The sequence below is a fragment of the Barbatula barbatula genome (genome assembly GCF_947034865.1).
Source record: "Barbatula barbatula genome assembly, chromosome: 21".
NCBI classification, from domain to species: domain Eukaryota; kingdom Metazoa; phylum Chordata; class Actinopteri; order Cypriniformes; family Nemacheilidae; genus Barbatula; species Barbatula barbatula.
In genome coordinates this window covers 2,068,067-2,090,610 of record NC_136784.1, presented here as the reverse complement: position 1 = coordinate 2,090,610, position 22,544 = coordinate 2,068,067, and the positions used below count along the sequence as shown (strand labels likewise).

Below are 22,544 nucleotides of genomic sequence, written 5' to 3'. Positions count from 1 at the left end.
ACCATGCTGACAACATCAAAAAAAAGACGCATGACACCACTTCAGGATGCTAAGCATCACATTGCCTGCAAAACAGACAAGCCTGGGCTGGAAAATAAATTTATCAATAAATATAAAGGTAAGATAAATTTCACATTGAATAATTCACATTCAGTTTAATAAACATTTAATATGAGGTCCACAGGTTGCCCAGTATAGTCTAATGCAGTCAAATTTAACAAAATATAGCGATAATAATGTTTGTGTGGGTGTTTGGATATGAATACAGCTATTTTTTATTTTAGCATGGCTACTAAATAAATATTTTAATTCAATATTTTGTGATAGTTTCAATAATAGCTCACTTTAAAAGAATCTCTGAACTTAATCTATTTTTCTCTTTAGGACGTGGAGTTTTCACCACTGAAGCCTTTTTTAGAGGTGATTTTATTGTTGAATACAGAAGTGAACTTCTGAGTTCGGAGGAGAGTCTTGCTCGATCTGAACACTGCAGTGAAGTTGAGAGCACATTCTTGTTTGATTTTCAGTGGCATGGCAAACATTGGTGGTGAGTATAGAATTGGTGGCTTGATGTAGTAGGGATGCTAAAATATCTTATTACACGTCTCATTGATACTTGATTCTGATTGGCCAGTTGCGACATTCCAAGTGTTGTTATTTTCCAATAACAACAGCTTCAAAACTAAAAACTCCATGTGACCCGGATGCTGCAAATCATTTTGAGAGCTAGAGATTAATATGACATAATATTACTTTTAATGACTTCAATGACGTTATATTTACGAATTATTAAACCAATTTGCCTGTTAATGCGTTTGAACGTTGTTCAACCAAACCACCTTATTTAAAACCAAAACTAAACGGCTTTTCCTCGCGTAAGTCCTGCATTCTGTAAAATATAAGGAAAGTTTTGGCTACAGTGACATGCTTTCTGTTGCGTTCTCTGGCATGATTTGCGTTCATACTGTCCCCTTTCCAAACCAAACTGTGCTCCAGCCAAACTCTTCCAACCAGGCAAGTGGCACGGTTGCAAGCACTCCCACTAGTCAATCAAACCAGGCTTAAGGTGTCAAACATGCTTCAGGGTGTTCGATTGGGACAATGTGAGTAGGTCCCTATACTTTAAAGGGGTAGTTCACAAAATGAATGGTTTTTATTTTAAATGGTCTAAAATATTATCTTTTATTTAATGACTGCTTTGTGTAATCATGTTTTAGTGCTTATACCAATTGATCTTAACAAATATAATTTGTAGGCAAGTTTCCTGAACTGTGTGGTTTAGAAGAAGCACAAGCAAGTTTAAAATAGCCAGGATTTCAAAAAATAATGGATTTAATATTTTGGAATTAATTGAACCTTGAATGAGCATGTTTGACCCCCCCAAAGTCTGGTACGTTTGAATAGTGTGAGCCTCGACTGTGCATTGGCCTGGTTGAAGAGGTGGGTTCGGTCACGGTGTAGTTGGGTTTGAGCACGGATGGAGTAGTCTGATTTATGCAACGGTTTAAATTCTTCCTTTAGCTTCAACTGTCACTGTTAAAGTGCCAGTTCACCCAAAAGTAAAAATTCTGTCATCATTTGCTCACCCTCTTGTCATTTCAAACGTGTATGACTTTCCTCTGCAGAACCCAAAAGAAGAGATTTTAGAAGAATATTGAAAACCGAAACATTCACTTATTGTCACAAGTCCATCTGTGCCAGTTAACCACATTCTGTAAAAAATCTTGTTTGTTTAGTGGAAGAAAGTTATACTGGTTTGAAATGAGCCTTTGAGACATCATGCATCACTGCCGAAATGATTGGCTTTATGATGTTGTCGCAGGAGTTACTTTAATATGAAATGCTGATCTTATCAAACTTACAAACTTAGCATTATGATGAACTCTATTGTGGTGAACGAGAGTGCTTTCTCTGTTTACTACAAAATAGTTGCATCATAATCTGAGAAGGGTCTCGGGTTAAGATTGTAAAGTACAGTGAGAATGCAAGCCACAAGACAAGTGGAGACATTTGTGCTCGAGCACAGGGTTAAGGGCAACCGTGCATTCGGTATTGGTTTGTTTTTCACCAGACCCATTTGTGTTTATATAGACTTGTACTAGCTACTCGCTCTTTAGGTGTAAATGTGAAAAGAAAAACAAGTATTGAACAAGTGTTGTCAGTCACTTATTCTTAATGGGATTTGATTTATTTATAGCATGGATGCATCTGAGGAAGATGGATCTTTGGGAAGACTGGTCAATGACGAGCACAAAAATCCTACTTGTAAAATAAAAACAGTTGAAGTGAACCAGCAACCTCATCTGTGTCTTTTTGCTGTCCGAGACATTAAACCAGGAGAAGAAATTACTTACAGCTATGGAGACTCAGATTGGCCTTGGCGAGAGAAGGTTAAATTAAATGTTGATTTTTTTAAAAAACATTTTCATCCCTTGCTATTCTCTTATCATATATTTATATTGTGTTCTTATATTTCTTTGATCAGGCCACAGAATCCAGTCTCAGTGGTTTGGGTTCACAGAAAGCGGTAAGTTTACTTAAAACAAACTGGTTCGTTTTCACTGAGCGGTACGGTTTGATACAGTTCAGTACAATTCAGCACGGGTAATCAGGCTTGCATTTTCACTGCCAACAGTACCCTTACTTGGTAGGCATGGTGTATGCCAGAAAGAAAATGGCGGTTCCTGTGTTCTCGTTCCCCTTGTAGCATGTGCAAGTGACGGTTCTCTGTAAACCAATCAGCATTCTGCAGTGAGTCTAGCTCCACCCATTAGGTACCGTACTACTGTGCTAGGTAACCTTACGAAAGGGTCCCAAAAAGTGGTACGGTATGGTTCGCTTTTTTGGCACGATTCACAAATTCTGACAGTAGCAAGGGAAATGATTCTGCACCATTCTGTACTGTACCGCTCAGTGGAAATGAGCTAAAAGACTAAGATTCCTGTGTCTGTATCTATAACATGTCCAAAGACTTGCACACATGAAACAAAAGCAGCGATTGTCTTTATTTCCATATCGTGATGTTCAGTTGTGCTCAAAAGTTTACATACCCCTTTGCAGAATCTGGAAAAAGCTGAAGCTTTTGGAAAAATTGTAGAAAGAGTTATCTCAACATCATACAGTAGTTACTGCTGGACATGTGTCAAATATCCAGAAATGCTGAAAAAGCAGATTGTGGAGGACCTGGGTGATTGTTTTGAAGATCAGTGGACAGTCTAATGACTCATGACAAACAAGAAACCCTTAAACAACTATGACTAAACATCAAAACTCTCATTGATTGTTTAGGTAACATCATACAGTATTAAGAACCAGGGGCGTGTAAACTTTTGCCCTAGGGTACAGAAAATCTGTTATTATTCTTTAGTGTGAACTTAATGTTAATATTTCTTTAGTGAAATAACTTGCTCAGGGCAGGACTCATCACAAAAATAAACTTAATAATAAACCTTCATTTCCAAAAATCCTCTTATTTTTCCAAAAGCTTCAGCTTTTTCCAGATTCTGCAAAGGGGTATGTAAACTTTTGAGCACAACTGTATATCCAAGTGAACAAACCATTACATTTACTTTTTGTTTACTTCTGTGGTGTTTTGTATAATGTGTTTGGGTGTCACAGCTTTCATTATTGTTCATGTACATTTTACTCATTTCAATAAAAAAAAAATATATATATATATATATACGCAGGAGCGGTTTCAGTCAAGACTAGCCAAACTACGAGAACACCACAACAATAGCTTGAAGCGCTTTGGTAGAGCAGAATTAGAAAAGAAACACAAAAAGACTGCCATACGTGAAGATTGCATGGTGGGTATTATGTGAACATGATCATCGTGTTACTTAATACAGAATTGATTATTTATGTTTCTTCATCCTTTTGTGATTATAATTTTATTCAAATTTTATTTGTAGGCATTCTCTGTAGCATGCACACCTGGATCCTCTTTAGGATCCTGTGGTCCGGTGACATCTGTAAAGGACATACCACCCTCAGGCCTATTGCTGCCATCATTACCCTCACCTGACCTTAAAATGGCCACAGCATCTTCCTCTCCTGTTCAGCCCTCATCACCAGACCTTAAAATGGCCAGAGCATCTTCCTCTACTGTTCAGCCCTCATCACCTGACCTTAAAATGGCCACAGCATCTTCCTCTACTGTTCAGCCCTCACCACCTGACCTTAAAATGGCCACAGCATCTTCCTCTCCTGTTCAGCCCTCATCACCTGACCTTAAAATGGCCACAGCATCTTCCTCTCCTGTTCAGCCCTCATCACCAGACCTTAAAATGGCCACAGCATCTTCCTCTCCTGTTCAGCCCTCATCACCTGACCTTAAAATGGCCACAGCATCTTCTCCTGTTCAGCCCTCATCACCAGACCTTAAAATGGCCACAGCATCTTCCTCTCCTGTTCAGCCCTCATCACCAGACCTTAAAATGGCCACAGCATCTTCCTCTCCTGTTCAGCCCTCATCACCTGACCTCAAAATGGCCACAGCATCTTCCTCTCCTGTTCAGCCCTCATCACCTGACCTTAAAATGGCCACAGCATCTTCCTCTCCTGTTCAGCCCTCATCACCTGACCTTAAAATGGCCACAGCATCTTCTCCTGTTCAGCCCTCATCAGCTGACAGTCTGCCCTGTCATGCATCCACATCTGTGATGTCGTTATCACAGGTGTCTAAGACACTCTCACTTAGGGAGGTGAGTAAAGGAGATTAGTGAAGGATCTGTATCTGTAAAATGAACATCAGCATTATTGTGACTTTAAACAGTTTAGCACTGTCAGGACAAAATTGCATCTGCATGAATTTACTTGCACACCTTAAAACCACAGTAGTGTTAAATAACATCCAGGTATGCTTTTGTTGTGGGTTCTGATATAAGCTAAGGGCATACATATCTATTGTTTTAGATTTAAAGTACTACAACAAGTTTTTAATAAGCAGTGTTCATTTTGTTGGTTGGTGAATGATCATTGCACATGCTGTATTATTTGTTTATTGGTTTTTCTTCTCTTCCAGATGCACTTAAGGCCATCAAGAAAAAGACAGGTACTGTTGTATGCTAAATAATTTAAATACTGGTAGCCGTCTATACCATTATGCACGTTTAAACATTTGATTAAAGAATACATTAGTTTTGTGTATGATTTGATTAAGTGTGAAATTCTCTCATTTAGTATTCTGGAAGTGCCTTAAATGATTCAGACCTTTCGGACTACAGTGATGTGGATTACGTACCCCAAATCAGCTCTGATGAATCAGATGGTAGTGCTTCTGAACATGACATCTCTGAAAGCTGTTCAGTGGCAGGGGGTTCATCTGAGAGACGTATGACAAAAGTGTCATCTAAAAGGATGAAATGCCAAACTAAAGAGACAGACACGTCACCTCACAAAAGGACTTTTGTTCAGGCAATGCCATCACCAAAGAAGGACCGCAAATCATATAACAAAAAACAGTACTGCATCTATTGTTCTAAGCCCTATTCAAAATTGGCAAGACATCTCGAGTTTGTCCATCAAAATGAGGTAGAGGTCGCAAAGGCTGTAGCATTTCCAAAACATTCTAAACAAAGGCGAGTCCAGTTAAACCTTCTTAGAAAAAAGGGAAACTTTGCCCACAACACAGATGTGGTGAGAAAAGGACATGGTGAGATGATTGCTTGTTACCGCCCCAAAGAGAGCAAAAACACCAAAGATTTTATTCACTGTGTTTATTGCCAAGGGCTTTACAACAAGCATAGCCTTTGGAAACATATCAAAAACTGTCCACTCAAACCTAAAAATGATGAAGGCAGAAAAAGAGTTCGATCTCTCTGTGCTCTAAAAACACCAGTAGGCTTAGAGGTTAGCAAAGCCTTCAAGAAAATACTTTCCTTCATGAACTATGATGATGTTTCACGCACAATTCACAGCGACACGTGCATCTTGCAACTGGGAGAGTACATGTTCAACAGGATGGGATCTGATGTGACCAAACATGACTACATCAGACAAAAGATGAGAGAAGTTGGCAGACTTCTTCTTGAAGCAAGAAAGATTACTCCACTGCGAACAATGGCGGACTTTATCATACCAGCAAACTTCAAACATGTCATATTAGCTGTGAAAGTTGTGTCTGGCTTTGACGAAGAGACAAACTCCTACCGCATTCCCTCTTTAGCTCTCAAACTCGGACATTCCTTAAACAAAATCTGTAGCATTATTGAGAGCAATGCTATGATGAATGGAGACCATGAGCGTGCAGATTGTGCTCGAGACTTCAGAAAAGTACACCAAGCAAGGTGGAATGAATACATTTCTGCTGGTGCTATAACTACATTGAAAGAAGCAAAGTGGAATGCACCACAGATCATTCCTTTCACTCAGGATGTCAAAGTTCTGCATGCACATCTAGAGAAAAAACATGATGAGTTCCTTAATAAACTCAGAAACAGTAAGTCTGCAGAAAACTATGCTGCTCTTGCCAAAGTCACACTGTCCCAAGTCATCCTTTTCAACAGACGAAGAGAAGGTGAGGTGTCACGGATGCTTTTGTCCGCTTTTCAAAGCCGGGATTCTTCTGAGTTACATGAAGACATAGCCATCTGTCTTTCTGAGTTTGAGAGGAAGCTGTGTAACCACTTCACCAGAGTAGAAATCCGTGGTAAACGGGGGAGAAAGGTTCCTGTGCTCCTCAAGCCTTCATTGGTTTCTGCCATGGAGCTACTTGTTGAAACACGTGAGGTTTGTGGTGTTCCAGCTCAGAATCCCTTTATGTTTGCTAGATCTGGAGCAATGTCTGCTTACAGAGGAGGAGAGTGCATACGTAGAGCTGCTCATGAATGTGGCATTAAGAATCCCGAAGCTCTCTCATCAACCAAGCTCAGGAAGCATATAGCAACCATGTCAAAGGTTCTTAACCTTGATGAGAATGAAGCTGACCAGCTGGCTGATTTCCTCGGTCACGATATCAGAGTCCACAGACAGTATTACCGGTTACCGGAGGGGACATTGCAGCTGGCAAAAATGAGTAAAGTCTTGATGGCAATGGAGAAAGGAACACTGTCCAACTTCAAAGGAAAGAGGCTTGATGATATTGAAATCGACCCAAATGGTATGGTTATAATTGGAATAAGGCTAAAATGTCAGTCCATATTTACAGTGTTTGTCATCATATTTCACAAATTAAATACACTTAATACATTTCCTATTGTTGTAGAGCGAGTTGAGGAACCAGATGATTCCATATCAAGTGATGAGGAGGAAGTGGATGCAGCAAGATGCAGTGACATTCCTGAGACAACAGCACCAGCAGACACTGACCAAGCATGTGTCTCACAAAAGGATGAAGGTACAAAATTCTGCGAACCACAGCAAAGCATTAATCGAGTAACTAAAAAATATCTACACAAGAAAGTGTTGGGTATTACTCATTAATCATTGACTTTAGTTGTGATGAGGATTTTCATTTTTTTAGGATCATCAATCCTTCCAAAAAGAAAATGGGAGAACGCTGAGGTAAAAGCAGTTGAAAAACACATGATGAACTTCATACAGACATGCAGAGTTCCTGGTAAGCAAGACTGTGAGAGATGCATTCAGGCAGAGCCAGAAGCCTTAAAGGAACGCACATGGACTGGAGTGAAGAATTATGTGCGAAACAGGATCACGACTTTGAAAAGAAAGGGTGGAATGTAGAATACTTCATTGGTTTTACTGTAGAGAAAATAGAAAATGTTGAGGTAAAGTTAAAAGCACAATCCCTTTGAAGGTAATATTAATATAGTCAATTATGAGAATATAGTGCATCGAAGACAAGCACTGATAATCTTTTCATGGTTTTGATTTTCATTATTTTCATTATAGTGTTCCTGTTTACATGTTTTCTTTAAGAGTAACCCTAATGTGCACTTTTGTGCAATATAGTTAATTTCTTTATTAATTGGAGTTCTTTAAGTAGACAAGAATATCTTAAAGAGAATTGAAGTAGAGGAAAAAAGATGGAGGATCGAAAGTAGAGGAAGAAAGTAGGGGAAGAAAGATGGAGGAGCGAAAGAAGGGGAAGAAAGATGGAGAAGAAAGATGGAGGAGCGAAAGTAGGAGAAGAAAGATGGTAGACCGAAAGTAGAGGAAGAGAGATGGAGGAACGATAGTAAAGGAAAAAAGATGTAGGTGCGAAAGTAGAGGAAGAAAGATGTAGGAGCGAAAGTAGAGGAAAAAAGATGCAAGAGCGAAAGTAGAGGAAGAAAGATGGAGGAATGATAGTAAAGGATGAAAGATGGAGGAACGATAGTAAAGGAAGAAAGATGGAGGAGCCAAAGTAGGGGAAGAAAGATGGAGGAGCGAAAGTAGGGGAAGCAAGATGGAGGAGCGAAAGTAGAGGAAGAAAGATGTAGGAGCGAAAGTAGAGGAATAAAGATGCAAGAGCGAAAGTAGAGGAAGAAAGATGGAGGAATGATAGTAAAGGATGAAAGATGGAGGAACGATAGTAAAGGAAGAAAGGTGGAGGAACGATAGTAAAGAAAGAAAGACGGAGGAGGAGCCAAAGTAGGGGAAGAAAGATGGAGGAGCGAAAGTAGGGGAAGCAAGATGGAGGAGCGAAAGTAGGGGAAGCAAGATGTAGGAGCGAAAGTAGAGGAAGAAAGATGCAAGAGCGAAAGTAGGGGAAGAAAGATGGAAGAGCGAAAGTAGAGGAAGAAAGATGAAGGAATGATGGTTAAGGAAGAAAGATGGAAAAACAAAAGTAGAGGAAGAAAGATGGAAGAGCGAAAGTAGTGGAAGAAAGATAGAAGAGCGAAAGTAGAGGAAGAAAGATGGAAGAGCGAAAGTAGTGGAAGATAGATGCAAGAGCGAAAGTAGGGAAAGAAAGATAGAAGAGCGAAAGTAGAGGAAGAAAGATGGAGGAGCGAAAGAAGGGGAAGAAAGATGGAGGAGCGAAAGAAGGGGAAGAAATATAGAAGAGCGAAAGTAGAGGAAGAAAGATGGAAGAGCGAAAGTAGTGGAAGATAGATGCAAGAGCGAAAGTAGGGAAAGAAAGATAGAAGAGCGAAAGTAGAGGAAGAAAGATGGAGGAGCGAAAGAAGGGGAAGAAAGATGAAGGAGCGAAAGAAGGGGAAGAAATATAGAAGAGCGAAAGTAGAGGAAGAAAGATGGAGTGAGTGATGAGCAAAATTATAAAGGAAGGAAGAGGGAGGAACGATAGTTAAGAGGGAAAAAAGGGAGTTGTGAAACTAAAAAGAGAAGTGCTGCCAAGTTAAGATTTTCAATGTCTAGATTATTTAAATTACTCTAGTCATCTTATTATTTTATATTTCTCTCTGTTCTACTGTCTTAATAATGAGCGCTGTTTAATACATCTGCAAGTGTTATTTCTACAAGGTTGTTGTGTTCAAGCAACAGGATATATAAAGCATGTATTAAAGAAATGTTGAAGAAATGGCCTGGATGTCATAACAGCTTATACCTTTTTTTAAATGTATAAACAATATTGATGAGTTGGTGCTTTTACCCAAGTGTCCCCAGAGTGCCCCAAAGTGTTATTTCATAGGAGATTGTGTATAGCCAGAGTCCCCAAAGTGTCATTTCATTGGAGTTTGTGTATAGCCAGAGTCCCCAAAGTATCATTTCATTGGAGTTTGTGTATAGCCAGAGTCCCCAAAGTATCATTTCATTGGAGATTGTGTATAGCCAGAGTCCCCAAAGTATCATTTCATTGGAGATTGTGTATAGCCAGAGTCCCCAAAGTATCATTTCATAGGAGGTTGTGTATAGCCAGAGTCCCCAAAGTATCATTTCATTGGAGTTTGTGTATAGCCAGAGTCCCCAAAGTATCATTTCATAGGAGATTGTGTATAGCCAGAGTCCCCAAAGTATCATTTCATTGGAGTTTGTGTATAGCCAGAGTCCCCAAAGTATCATTTCATTGGAGATTGTGTATAGCCAGAGTCCCCAAAGTGTCATTTCATTGGAGATTGTGTATAGCCAGAGTCCCCAAAGTATCATTTCATAGGAGGTTGTGTATAGCCAGAGTCCCCAAAGTATCATTTCATTGGAGTTTGTGTATAGCCAGAGTCCCCAAAGTATCATTTCATAGGAGATTGTGTATAGCCAGAGTCCCCAAAGTATCATTTCATTGGAGTTTGTGTATAGCCAGAGTCCCCAAAGTATCATTTCATTGGAGATTGTGTATAGCCAGAGTCCCCAAAGTATCATTTCATTGGAGATTGTGTATAGCCAGAGTCCCCAAAGTATCATTTCATAGGAGATTGTGTATAGCCAGAGTCCCCAAAGTATCATTTCATAGGAGATTGTGTATAGCCAGAGTCCCCAAAGTGTCATTTCATTGGATATTGTGTATAGCCAGAGTCCCCAAAGTGTCATTTCATTGGAGATTGTGTATAGCCAGAGTCCCCAAAGTATCATTTCATTGGAGTTTGTGTATAGCCAGAGTCCCCAAAGTGTCATTTCATTGGAGATTGTGTATAGCCAGAGTCCCCAAAGTGTCATTTCATTGGAGATTGTGTATAGCCAGAGTCCCCAAAGTGTCATTTCATAGGAGGTTGTGTATAGCCAGAGTCCCCAAAGTGTCACTTCATAGGAGGTTGTGTATATAGCCAGTATCTTAGAAATCCAAACATGAGACTAGAAGTTTTAGATTTGTATTTATGTACAGCTTTATCAATTCATCACATTACAGATAATAATGTCTTCGTGTTTTAGGACTCCTGTGAGCAGGCAAATGCAATTTAGTGAGGAAAAAATAGGTAATATGTTTCAGGGATGGTGTTAAAGCTTTAGAATTACATTTAAATACTAAATGAACTAAAGAGATGCAGGTAATGGTTATGGCATGATCCTCTGGTATAGAGAGGCTTGATTTTGAATATAGAAATCAAGTTCAGTCCTATAATCTTAATCTATAACATTTCCGTTCCAGGTAAACTAATAAAACACTAACAAAATTCACAAAAGTTACTTTCACACCTTTATCACTTGGTCTAACCACTATTTGAACCCAGGATTGTATTTCTGTTTCTTATTGGGTTGAATCGTGTGTATCATCTCAAAGTCCTAACAGTATAACATAACCAGAGTTTGTGTATCACCATAGTCCTCAAAGTTTCACTTGATCCGAGTTTGTGTTTGTCCCCAAAATGGACATAAAAAATACTGTCCCCAAAGTGAAGGCAAAATGTCAGGTCTGTAAAAAAGCCTTTAATCCTAAATATCAAGTGATGTTTGTACTGAGGGCTTCACCAGTAGTGTAGTCATATCTTTCTTTTGTCTCTAGACCCTTCTGAAAGGGGTGTACCCAAAGGTAGGGTGTTCAGTCATACGTCCTCGTTGGGGGGTTAAGTAGGTATGTGTGTGTGTGTGTGTGTGTGTGTGTCCACTGCGGTGAGGTTTGCAGTCTTGGCTATCTACCCAATTATAGTGGCCAAACCAGGGCACTCCTTTAACCAATACATAGTCTGTTGCCATGGCAATGCCATCAAAACCCTGGGTGTTGCCTGTTGAGGGAACTTAAGAGTCGATCTTGCGACAGACTAATGCTGGTGGAGTAAAGCAGTGTCGTGTAAAGCACCGGTTTAATGTGGTAAAAGAAAACATTTTTTTCTGGGGTGTATATACTGTAAGTCCTCTAGGGGTCACTTAAAGAGACCACTTTCACTTGATGAGCACTTGCTAGTGTGTTGTTTACCTCAGACAGGTGTGTTCATGTCGCCCAACAGAGGTTCTTATAAACAGTCTGGAGAGAACGTTTATTTGAACTGAAAGATGTCATTTAACTTGGTGGTAATGTGAGATCTGTGTGTGAGACGTCTTGTCTAGGCGGCGCTCGTGCGTGTGTATAGAAATAGGACAGTGACAGGTGGTTAAGATCACAGAAAGCAGATATCGTGTTAACAGCGAAGAAATGTGAAAAATATGAATACAAACAGACCAAAGGCACTTCATTTTCCTCTTGCCGTCTCTCGAACCACATCAATGTTTCTTCTGTGAAAGATGTATTTTCGTATTTTGCTTGGATTTGTAGATTCCATCCATCTTACATTCATTCGTTCTCTTGCTTTCACACCTTGTTTCACTCTAATTTCAGCTGTTTATGTTGTTTCATCAGCTCATTTTCATCATGTTGTTTGTCTGTGCGTCTCCATGCGTGAAGCTTAACTTTCTCCTGGCAGCGTTCTAAGGCCTGGAGGAACCTCGCATGAAGAGAGGGATCTGTAATTTGGGCATGGCAAGTGAAAGCGTATAATCAAGCCCGAGTTTTATTTTAAACAGCGAGGGAGAGAGAGAGAGGGGAAGGCCGGGGCCGGTTCTGCGGCTCAGCGCACACGAGAGCATCTTTGATCCGGGCGCAGGGACGCATTTGCGCTACTAGCCCTCTTTGAGGAACGATGGCACTGCATGAAAATACTACGCGACAAACATTTCGGTTAAGACAAAGGGTGGTTTGCTAGTCTTAGTTGGTTTAAGCTGGTCTTCCCACCTGGTCTGATGGTTTAGCAGGGAACCCAAAGTATGACATGAATACTGATAGTCGAAGAAGCATATTGTTTGTTGTTACGTGTATGCATCATATGGATGACTTTAGGGTCATGTCTCATCCTGCACATTTTTTATTTTAATGTAAAATAAACTTTGTGATCTTCTGAGAATGCCCGTTTTTAAATCTTTTGATTTTCAGGATGAATTCGGAAAGCATCTCCATCAAAATTCAACATATTAATGTCTCGATCATCATGAGTTTATAACCCGGAGCATCACAGTTTTGTCCTTTTTTCCAGAAAATCTCCAGACTGTACAGTCATTTTCTGGCACAGGTAAGTTGAGTTCGTCTGTCTCACTTCTGGTCTGTTTTTTAACTTTAGGTAAATGAATTTGCGTGGGAGTCTGGCGGAGGAACTCCGAACCCCTTGAAGACCCAAACACAACATCCTCCAAATCTGTTTAACCGCTAAACAACTCCACATTTCTTAGAATAGAAGTGGGTGAAAGATCTCTCTCATGTTGTAAAACATGAAAATCCTTGGAGAAAAGAAGGCTTGATTCTAAGTCCAAAAGTACTTGTAGTTTGTGGTATTAATAAAATACTTAGATTAATACTTGAAATGAGAAAAACAAAGGCACAAAATGAAATCTGTGTACTGTGTAATACATAAAAATGACGTTTCTGTGAACTGAATGTTTTTCCTTTCGCGATAGAAGATCGGAAGAAAAGTGACGTTACCTGGGACCTCCGTCTGTCCAGCACTGGTGCTGTTCGGCCTGAATCGTCCCGACTGGACCTTCATGTTGGGACACAGGACGTCTGCAAAGAGAAACACAGCATAATAGGTGAATATATTTTTGGACTGCAAACCTTGGTTTTTATGACCCCGCAGCACAGTGTTTGGCTTATGAGGTTATTTATTCCTAAGGTTAGAGAATATTTTCAGTCTTTTTAGAGGTGACTCTTTCACATTTAGAAATACTTTATATATCTGCTTTATTAAACAAGGCTCCTTGACAGTGGATGCACATCTGCTTGGAAACATCTGCTTTATATAAGCAGGCTTCATCATTCATTCATATTGTTAAAAACTCTTTTTTATTCTGGTTGACATACTATTGTACACATTCTGGGTGCACAAGAAATCTTGTGCCGGAAGCAAACTATTATTTTTATTACAAATGTGACATTATGAGCACGGCCATAATTATGTAAATAGATTTAGTGCCGTATAAAAATCTTTGAGTGGGATACAAGTTCTGTGACCTTTTCACATGGACAGTTTCTCTTGTGTTTCTCGGGGCTGTGCCGAAAGATAGTTCGCAGATGAGATGTGTTTAATATATTAATTGCTTTTTCTAGACAGCAATACGATAAAATGGAACACACGTGGGAGAGCCAGACATTTCACACTTGTATGTCTCAGTTAGAGTTTCTCAACTCTAAAAAGTTGATGCAAAGGTTTGAGATTTTGATATGAACTCGCAATTCTCACCAATCTTTCCCCAATCCATGCAATTGTCTAAATGAAACCATCACTTCAAGAACATTGTACTTTTACTGTATGTCATTAACAGTATCAACTTTGTCTTTCATGTTTTTTCTTGAGAGATAAACGTCTGAGACTAAGTTGACACTTCAATGAAACATGCAGTAACTAAAACACACACTTCTGAAAAAGCAATAAAATGTTTCTGTTTGAAGATTCTGGCATTCGAAGTAAATGAACAGTTGTGAGTTACTGTAACACAATCCATCTTCCTCCGTCTACGTGACGACAGATTGTTAGAGGATCTATTTCATCTCTACCAGAGACGACAGGGTGGCATAACTTATGACTCCAGGACGTTGGCACATGGATATGGAGCTTTACTTGAATATACCGGGGTGCTGATAATTTAGGACGTACAAACAGGCAGATTTCAAATGCCGACGCATAGCTAATGAAAGACGTGGTGACAGGAGGAGAGCCGGCACCGGCAGACTTCCTTTACTATGGTATTTGTGATGGGAATGAGTTATTTGTAGAGTGTATCGCGCTAGTGCTAAGCATTAATGTTAGTATTAGCCTCCTGGATGTGGTGTTATCGTTCTGTTTCGTTTTTGGCCTTTCGTTCGGGAGAGAAGGTAGAGGAGACCACGCAAGCCTCACAGTACAATGTACAGTACAGCAACCCTTTCAAAATTAATAGTTCACACAATGAAAAATGTCTGAATTGTGTACAAATATTATTCCAAATAAAAATTAAAAACCACAAATTTTGTGTTACATTTTTTTATGTTATGATACATTTACAGTAGAGATGCACCGATATATCGTTATCGGTCGATATAAGCAATTTTTCCACTAAACTTCGACTGATATAAATAATGAATTTGTGCTCGGTATATGATAAGAAACATCATTATATACTGTATATTCAATATGAATGATTATATGAATTAATAGCATTTAGAAAATGAGGATATATTAATATTCTTCAGAATCGTTATCGGCAGATATCATTCGGGTATCGGTGGAGAAATTTTGTATTGGTGCATCTCTAATTGACATGATATGATATGTGGTGCATAAATATTCTACTAAAATAATATATTTATGTATGAAGAGCAAATAAAGGCGATATTCGTTTGGAAAATTGCTTGTTGTTAATGAAGTTTGATGCCAAGGTTACAAAAACTGTACCTTGTACTTACCGTTGATTAGCTCAACTTCATCTGTATATGAAGATTGACTGTTGTGTGTATTTTGGAATATTGTGGACCTTTGGGAATGAAAGTAAATGGTGTGTATATGATGTTTAAGAAAAACATTGAAACATTCAAGAGTTTTGCTCAAGTCCCTCATCATAAGACCAAATCCATATCTTTCATTCCCATGACAGAATATGAAACAAAATGATGCCACAATACCATTGATTACATGCTTTAATGTCTATTTTTTGTGTCTCTTTATCTCTCCCACACATGCACACGCTCTTGGCATGAAGCAGGCAGACGGCCAGACCGCAGCGGCTGATCGCGTCCCTGACAATCACGTATGATCAGACCCTGTAATTTTCTTTAATCGCTCCTATAAAAAGCTCTTTGTAGCGCTTAAGTGGCCTCTGCCTCTTACTGTTCCACTTTACAGAGGCTGGGTCACTCGACACAATTACATCTCTGTTTGATACAGTCCTTATACAGCATTACTCTCCCCAAACCCCACACCCCGGCCGTGTCCCTGCCCTGCTCTAAACATCAGCCCTCCCGACCACAAAACACTCCCGCCCGGGGATAAAGGAAGTTTGAGGAATAAGCACCTGGTTGACTATTTATGTATATTTAAGAATAACTGCGTGTGCCAAGTACAGTTGAGACACAGTTCAGCTAATTTACGGTCTCAATGCACAAAAGATGCATGTCCACTGACCCTCAACTTTCCTAATAAAGACAAAACTAAAAGTTCACCTCTAACCAAACTTGGCAGTTCTTTGCATTGCTAAAACAACTTTGGATTGGTTGGAAAATTATCTGATTAACATGACATGATTTACCCGAGCCTAATACCTAAGACCTTTTACATTGCCATTCTTTTCTTGACACCGTGTCTACTCCGGACGCGACAGGTGTGGACAATATTACAAATGACAATGGGCTCTAATGCGTTTCTAATGCCGTTGTGACGTCGCGCCAGTCACGTCCGGTGTAGACACAATGTGAGGCTGTTAAATACGTGTCTTGGCTGTCAAGTATCTAAGTTGGTGATGAAAGTCACCAGTTTATCCTAGCAACCTGTGATTTAAAGAATGATATCACTTCATTGTACTCTTTCACTTGGCACTAAGCCTGACGGTTTCTGACCCAATAATTAACTTTACACGTAAGGGACAAAGTAAGCAATTGAATGCGGTAGTTCATAAAGACTGTTTTTTGACATTATATTGTATCCTTTGACTGGCTAAATGACAAAGTAATGAAAAGCCTGTCCTGCGTCATTGTTGAAACGGTGGCATGTATGAGTGCTTTCTAACTGCGTTCTACCGAGGGCAACTACCTTCAGCTGTGGGATAAAGGGTATAATTTACCGCGTGACCATGAAACTAAAATGACGCTGCTACTGAGCAGATCTGAGCTTTTTTATTCGTCATTTCCACTTTTATTTTGCTACTTTAGACATTTTTTAAACCTTTCTCATTTGACACTTGCTTATTTCTTGAATGAAATTAAATAACTGTATTGAGCTACAGTAAGTGTATTAATTGCTGAATGTATTTTTTTAAATATAAATTGTATTGTCAAATGCATTGGGCAAACTGCACATTACGCTGCATTAAACGATTTATAAAAGAAGAGTTTAACATATATCACACTTTTTAAAAAGATTTAAACGCATCAAATAATGATAATGTATTTATTTGAATTCTGTCATCATTTACTGACCCTCATGTCATTTCAAATTACTTTCTTTACTCCGCAGAACACAAAGGAAGATATTTTGAAAAATACTTTTAACCGGCGCCGCTGTTTGGTTACCAACATTCTTCAAAATATATTATTTTGTTTTCTGCAGAAGACAGTAAGTTACAGATTAAATGATAATAAAAACCAGTTTACTCTTATTTAAAGTTCACCCGAAAATGACAGTAAATGTGGCAATGGAGAGGATCAGAGATGACGTATTTTTGTAGGCTAACCCGGAAGTAAGAGCCGGACTGTTTCCCTCGACCGAAAGCCTATGCATTTTCCTCAAAGACGCAAAAAATAACAATTCCGTGATTTACAAAGGTTTATGATTTTTACACGATTTGTCTGTCAAGCTAAAAATCAATCTGAAATACAATCGGCAGAAGTATAAAGCTAACACGATGCTATAAACAGACTACACTTAAGGTCGCTCGATCTAAACGTCACCACCAAGCCACCAACAACTCTTTCAAGATTTATTAAAAATGGGAGCGATGGTAAGTAATTACTCCGTGAATGAATCCACATCTACGAGATTTGGGCCCATGTAACATAATTTATGAGCTTTATATGCGCAAGCTTTATATTCGCGAAGTAGTCGCTTTTAGCCACTTGTTAGCAACCGCCGCTTTAAAGACACAATAATTGGAGTGTTTTATGTCATAGAAAAAAACGTGAAAATATTTAGATGTTTTGTTTACCACAGACCTTATTTCGGGCGATTTTCCAAAAACCCATTAAAAAAACATAAACATGCTAACTCGCTTCCGGGTTTGCATACAAAAATACGTCATCTAATCTCTGAGCCTCCCTATTAACAATTCACAACACTTTAGTCTGAAGAACGTCTTTTCTAAGCATCTTTATTCAGGCTGTTGCATCTGTTCTTTATATTTCTATTGGCTCTTGACAAGTAATTACTGTCACTATAATTCACAATTAAACTGTGTGATATAAATTTCCCCACAATGTTTGCATCCAGTCCAACAATAATTCAATGTGCTACTGGTTAGCACATCTGAATCCTCCTGGCGGGTTTGGGTATTGGTGAGCTGTCCAAGGAAACACAAGCTTAATGTTTTCTCTCATGTATGAAATGGCCATTTAGCTAATCAGAAGCAGATTTAGGAAACAGGGAACAGTTGCTAAAGCAAACATGAGTAAATTAGTACTCACGGCATTATTACAGACCACTGCTGTTCAGTTTAGCAGCATCTCACCACAGATTGCAAACCTGACGTTCTTGACGGTTAAACCACCGAACTGAACCCAATCCCAGCCGTGTTTAGTGTTGAAGCTTGTGGCCAAACATGATTTACATTTTGGTAAAGATGATCATTTGTAATTGTGTCAACGTTATTGATTCATAAATGTAATAAAAAAGATGTTGCTCGTTGTAAATTCATTTAATTGAATGACTTATTGTGAAATGTTACTAAAACCTCTCTCTCTCTTTCTCAATTTCAAGGCAAAATATGACATTTTTATCTTTTAATTACAATTGGACAAGGGAAGAGATAAAAGAGCCCTTTTACAGAAATAAAATGTATTTTCCTACTTTTGAAAAAACGCAAACCCACCTCTCCCTTATACTCTATGTAATAACAGTTCTGCATCCTTTACACCCAAATTAGAATAATAAATCTGTGTTTAAATAAGGTATAGTTTTTCATCTTTTTAATGAAACATATTGAAAGATATCAATTAAAAAGTGAAAACAGCTGCCCAGATCAGCTCAGGACTGTAATTTCCAGAGCAAAAATAAGCTGTAGTTGGAGATGCCCTGTTGTTCCTAGCCATTAGTATTCTTAGAAACCCATGCTGGTGCCAGATGACTTTGGTTTATCGCAGAAGTGGACCTGGTAGGAGACCCCTTGCTGGCAGTGAGATGTCATGCAAGTGAACTGGGCGGGGTCATTCAGAAGTGGGCGGAGTCTTTGGTTGGAATCCCACTATGGTCAGGGTCACGGTTCAGAATGCATTTCTCTTTTTATCTATACATCTTTTTGCCAAGTTGAAGGATCTTGCCACAAGGCGTGAATCAGCTATTCGAAATGGCTTGCGTTACAGTCTCTTTAAATACCAGTTGCGCTTACAACGAAAGACTAAATCGATCCTTTATCTGTCACATATTAATCTGGTTTTGACTTTGCGATGCTTCTCAATGGTGGAGGTATTACTGTGCACTAAGATTTACATATTACATGGCTAAAAAGGCAGTCACATTTATCCAGTTGCTGGGCTTTCTCATCACGTATTTTAAGAAATGCAATTTTAAATTTACATAAAACACATCAGACAAACAATATTCCCTTTAATGTAATTCCAACTAGTTTATCAGAGCCTGAATTTACTATTTTATGTTGAACAATGTTGCTGATTTGCAAGTTACCAGCATGCATTGCAGTGGAAATGAATTTGACAGTATATAGGGTTTTTGTTTTGCCGTCCACTGACTTATTTATGCTGTCTTATTACTGTTAGTAGTTTGTTGAGGGGTAATGTTGTAATTTTATCTATAAAAATACTAGTTTACCCAAAAATAAACATTATGTCATCATTCAACATAAAAGAAGGTATTTTGAGAAATCCCTTAGTGTGTTTATACAATGGAAGTCAAAGGGGGTCAATGTTGTTTGGTTGCCAACGTGCTTCAAAATGTCTTGAAAGATGTCATACAGGTTTAGAATGATGGTTAATGATTTTTTTTGATGATCTCTTTAAGAGAGTTAATCGTATCCATTACAAAAGATGTTGTGTGTTAATGTTATTGTTAAATGACAACCATGAGCCTTTAGAAGCAAAAACTGTATGGTAAGTATGTATTTCTAGAATTTCTAATTCCCGAACGCAGAGGATGCCTACCCGACGAACCCAGTGAAACCTCAGACCTCCTTTATCCTTAAATTCAGATTCTTGACTGCTCCCTCTGTCATGCATAAGGCATGGGAAATGTACTTTTGGGCAATTAAAAACTGTGTTGTATAGTGGGATTAAAACACCTAGTCCTATTAAGTGAATCTTTATAAAAAAGACATGTAAAAGAAAAAGTAATCGTAAGTCTCCATGTGTCTTTCTGCTAAATTTAGTAAGGAATGCAACGTTTTAGCATCATTTGCATGTCTACAGTTGATGTGGCCACATGGCTCATTGTTTGAGGTTGATATATTTTCGAATCTGTATTCATGGACTTTAATGCAAGCTTGTTGTTTGTAATGGCCTCCTCTGACTATCCCACATATTCTTTTAGGTTTATCTTTGACTGCGGAGCAGATGTGATTTGGAAAAGCACTCAAGCTCAGAGCGTTTCCGTCTCTTGTACTTACTACACCTCCGAACGCATACTCGGAATCTCACAGAAGCAAGAAACCACAGAAATGTCCTGCCCAAAGAGGTTCAATTGTGAGGCCAGCCACTGTTTTGTTTGTCAAAAGCAAATCTTCCTACTTTGACTCATGTTTGAGTAACATCTGTCAAGCCAATCTGGATCCCAATTTGGACCTAAACTGCTATATTTATCTTAAATACGCAATATTTTACAATGCTTTACCCCAAGATATGTTTTGTGTTGATGACAGAGCTTCGGATGATATTATAAGGTATTTTGACTTTGTAGGAACAACCTTTATGGCATGTGCCTACATGGACTGGTTGCATGCCCTCATTCTCAAAAACCAAGAAAATGTAAAGAAATAAAACAGAAAATACAATCTAGATATCCTAAACATTATTAAACAAGATGTCTATAAATTTTTGCTACTCACTCTCGCAGAGTCTCCTTCTCAACCTCCCCCTGATCTTATCAATGGCGTCGAAATCCGTCACATGGAAGACGTGAGCATTTTTGGGCTCGGCGGCAATCTCCTCCAGTTCCTCCTTCAGGGCCTCTCCGATCCCCAGCGCAAACAACCTGACTCCAGCAGCCGCGGCTGCCACAGACGGCTCCAGAACGTAATCTTGACTCTTGCCATCCGTTACCAAGATGGCCACTTTCTGAAAGCCCTTGGCGACGGGCCGTGCTCCTGTCCTTTCCGTGAAGATGTTGTTGACTGTGAAGCTTATAGCGTCTCCAGTCTTGGTGTTCCCACCCAGGTAGCGAATGTTCCCAGCGGCACGCTTGACCTCCTCGAGGGTTTTGTACCTGCCCAGGTTAAATTCGGCAGTGGGCCTGTCGCTGTAGCGGACGACGGCCACACGTGTTTTATCCACGCCTATTTCAAAAGATTCCACTAGTTTTGCCACCCACTGACGGATCTTCTCGAAGTTTTCCTTGCCCACACTGGACGAGGTATCCAAGATGAAGACCAGGTCATAGTGAACATTCTTGCACCCTGGGTACGAACACATGAAATTTAACAGAGTGTGTAAACAGGAAAGCCATTGTCTTTATAAATTAAACGGTGTTTAGCCACAGATTTATGAGGTTTGTGTTATTTTTCAGCCTACCATGGCTCAGTTGGGTAAACTCTACAGAGAACTCAAAACTATCATGTGCATAACCATAGTCTACGCACATTACAACAAAAGAATAGTTGGAAGTCAGAATTAGAACCCTAAAAGTTAAACTGAGACAGCGGTCAGAGGTCATGATAATAAAATCCCATTGTTAAGGCCAACAAAAGCAGAAATGCAATACATCTTGACATGTGGGTCATTCCAAAAGGTTGGATTTCATTTATTCTTCTAAAATGACCATAGATACAAATTTTGACCTTTCCAAGGTGAAGACGCGCTGGCAACTTGGCATCTACGCTGCGTTCGTATAGATATATTCTCTTAAGACACCTTGTTTTGGCCACATTTTAAGCCAGCATTGCACATACTTGACCCTGGACCAGTAAACAAGTCAAAAAGGTACAATTTTCGAAATTAAGATTTAAACATCCTCTGAAAGCTGAATATACTTTCCACCGATGAATGGTTTGTTTGGATAATATTAGACAGAAATACAACTTTTTGAAAATCTAGAACCTGTGGGTGCAAAAAACTCAAAACATTGAGAAAATCGCCTTCAAAGCGGTGCTGTATAAAGAAATAGGTTTGTTTTAACCTCTATTTGCTTACCGCTGTAATGACGTTGTGCAGAAATTGTGAGCTTTACATAAATACCAAACTAAAGTGGGTAATTCCTAAAGAGCGTACAGCAGGTATGTAAGTGTGTTACCAGACATGGAACAGGATCTTTACTTAATATCGTAATGATTTTCGGCATAAAAGAAAAACTATCATTTTAAATTGATGCAAATGTACCAGTGCAATTTATGACTGGTTTTGTGGTCCAGGTTCACATATCCTTCACAACAAAAGCAATCCCAGAATGCATTGCATTGAGATCAGCCAAACGTTTAAACATTCAACTTGGTAAGTGAAATGTTGATACCAAATTAACACGCATTTCAGTAAATGCTGAAAGTTATAAATACAAATATTTCAAGATCATTAAAGCCTCACATTTATATTCTTTTTTACTGTGTATGCAGGTTTTGGAACAGAGTTCATATTAAGGTTAGCATGTGACCTCACCCGCCCTCTGTGCTTCAGCGCCTCCTCCAAATAGTGTCAAAGCCAGTGTGGTCAGGACCAGTACGATCCTGAACCCAAATCGAAACTCCAT

At 39.0% G+C, this 22,544-nt stretch overlaps 3 protein-coding genes across 3 annotated transcripts in view; 2 read left to right on the top strand and 1 right to left on the bottom strand.

Annotated features, from left to right (window-relative positions):
* col22a1 (collagen, type XXII, alpha 1) overlaps nucleotides 1–22,544 on the bottom strand; it is a gene marked incomplete at both ends in the record, with an annotated part of 56,088 nt that extends 33,544 nt beyond the window's left edge. The window contains 3 exons of the mRNA XM_079484609.1: nucleotides 13,223–13,303; nucleotides 20,695–21,261; nucleotides 22,454–22,544. Coding sequence (XP_079340735.1) covers nucleotides 13,223–13,303; nucleotides 20,695–21,261; nucleotides 22,454–22,544 — 739 coding nt within the window. The remainder of the gene's footprint in view (nucleotides 1–13,222; nucleotides 13,304–20,694; nucleotides 21,262–22,453) is intronic.
* Nucleotides 9–5,207, top strand: LOC306909986 (uncharacterized protein; the record flags this gene model as incomplete). Its single annotated transcript, XM_079484162.1, has 9 exons — nucleotides 9–118; nucleotides 385–547; nucleotides 2,198–2,390; nucleotides 2,486–2,527; nucleotides 3,690–3,809; nucleotides 3,915–4,160; nucleotides 4,703–4,706; nucleotides 5,027–5,056; nucleotides 5,185–5,207. The coding sequence occupies exons 1-9, from the start codon at nucleotides 31–33 to the stop codon at nucleotides 5,205–5,207; spliced, it is 909 nt and encodes a 302-aa protein (XP_079340288.1). The 5' UTR covers nucleotides 9–30.
* Nucleotides 5,619–8,014, top strand: LOC306910222 (uncharacterized protein). Its single transcript, XM_079484610.1, has 3 exons — nucleotides 5,619–7,102; nucleotides 7,208–7,339; nucleotides 7,466–8,014. The coding sequence occupies exons 1-3, from the start codon at nucleotides 5,662–5,664 to the stop codon at nucleotides 7,684–7,686; spliced, it is 1,794 nt and encodes a 597-aa protein (XP_079340736.1). The 5' UTR covers nucleotides 5,619–5,661; the 3' UTR covers nucleotides 7,687–8,014.

Bases quoted from the DNA above. Each gene is read 5' to 3' on its own strand.
- LOC306910222 (XM_079484610.1), top strand. From the start codon at position 5,662: ATGATTGCTTGTTACCGCCCCAAAGAGAGCAAAAACACCAAAGATTTT. The intron at 7,103-7,207 runs GTATGGTTATAA...CTATTGTTGTAG, and splicing joins TATTGAAATCGACCCAAATG to AGCGAGTTGAGGAACCAGAT. The intron at 7,340-7,465 runs GTACAAAATTCT...TCATTTTTTTAG, and splicing joins TGTCTCACAAAAGGATGAAG to GATCATCAATCCTTCCAAAA.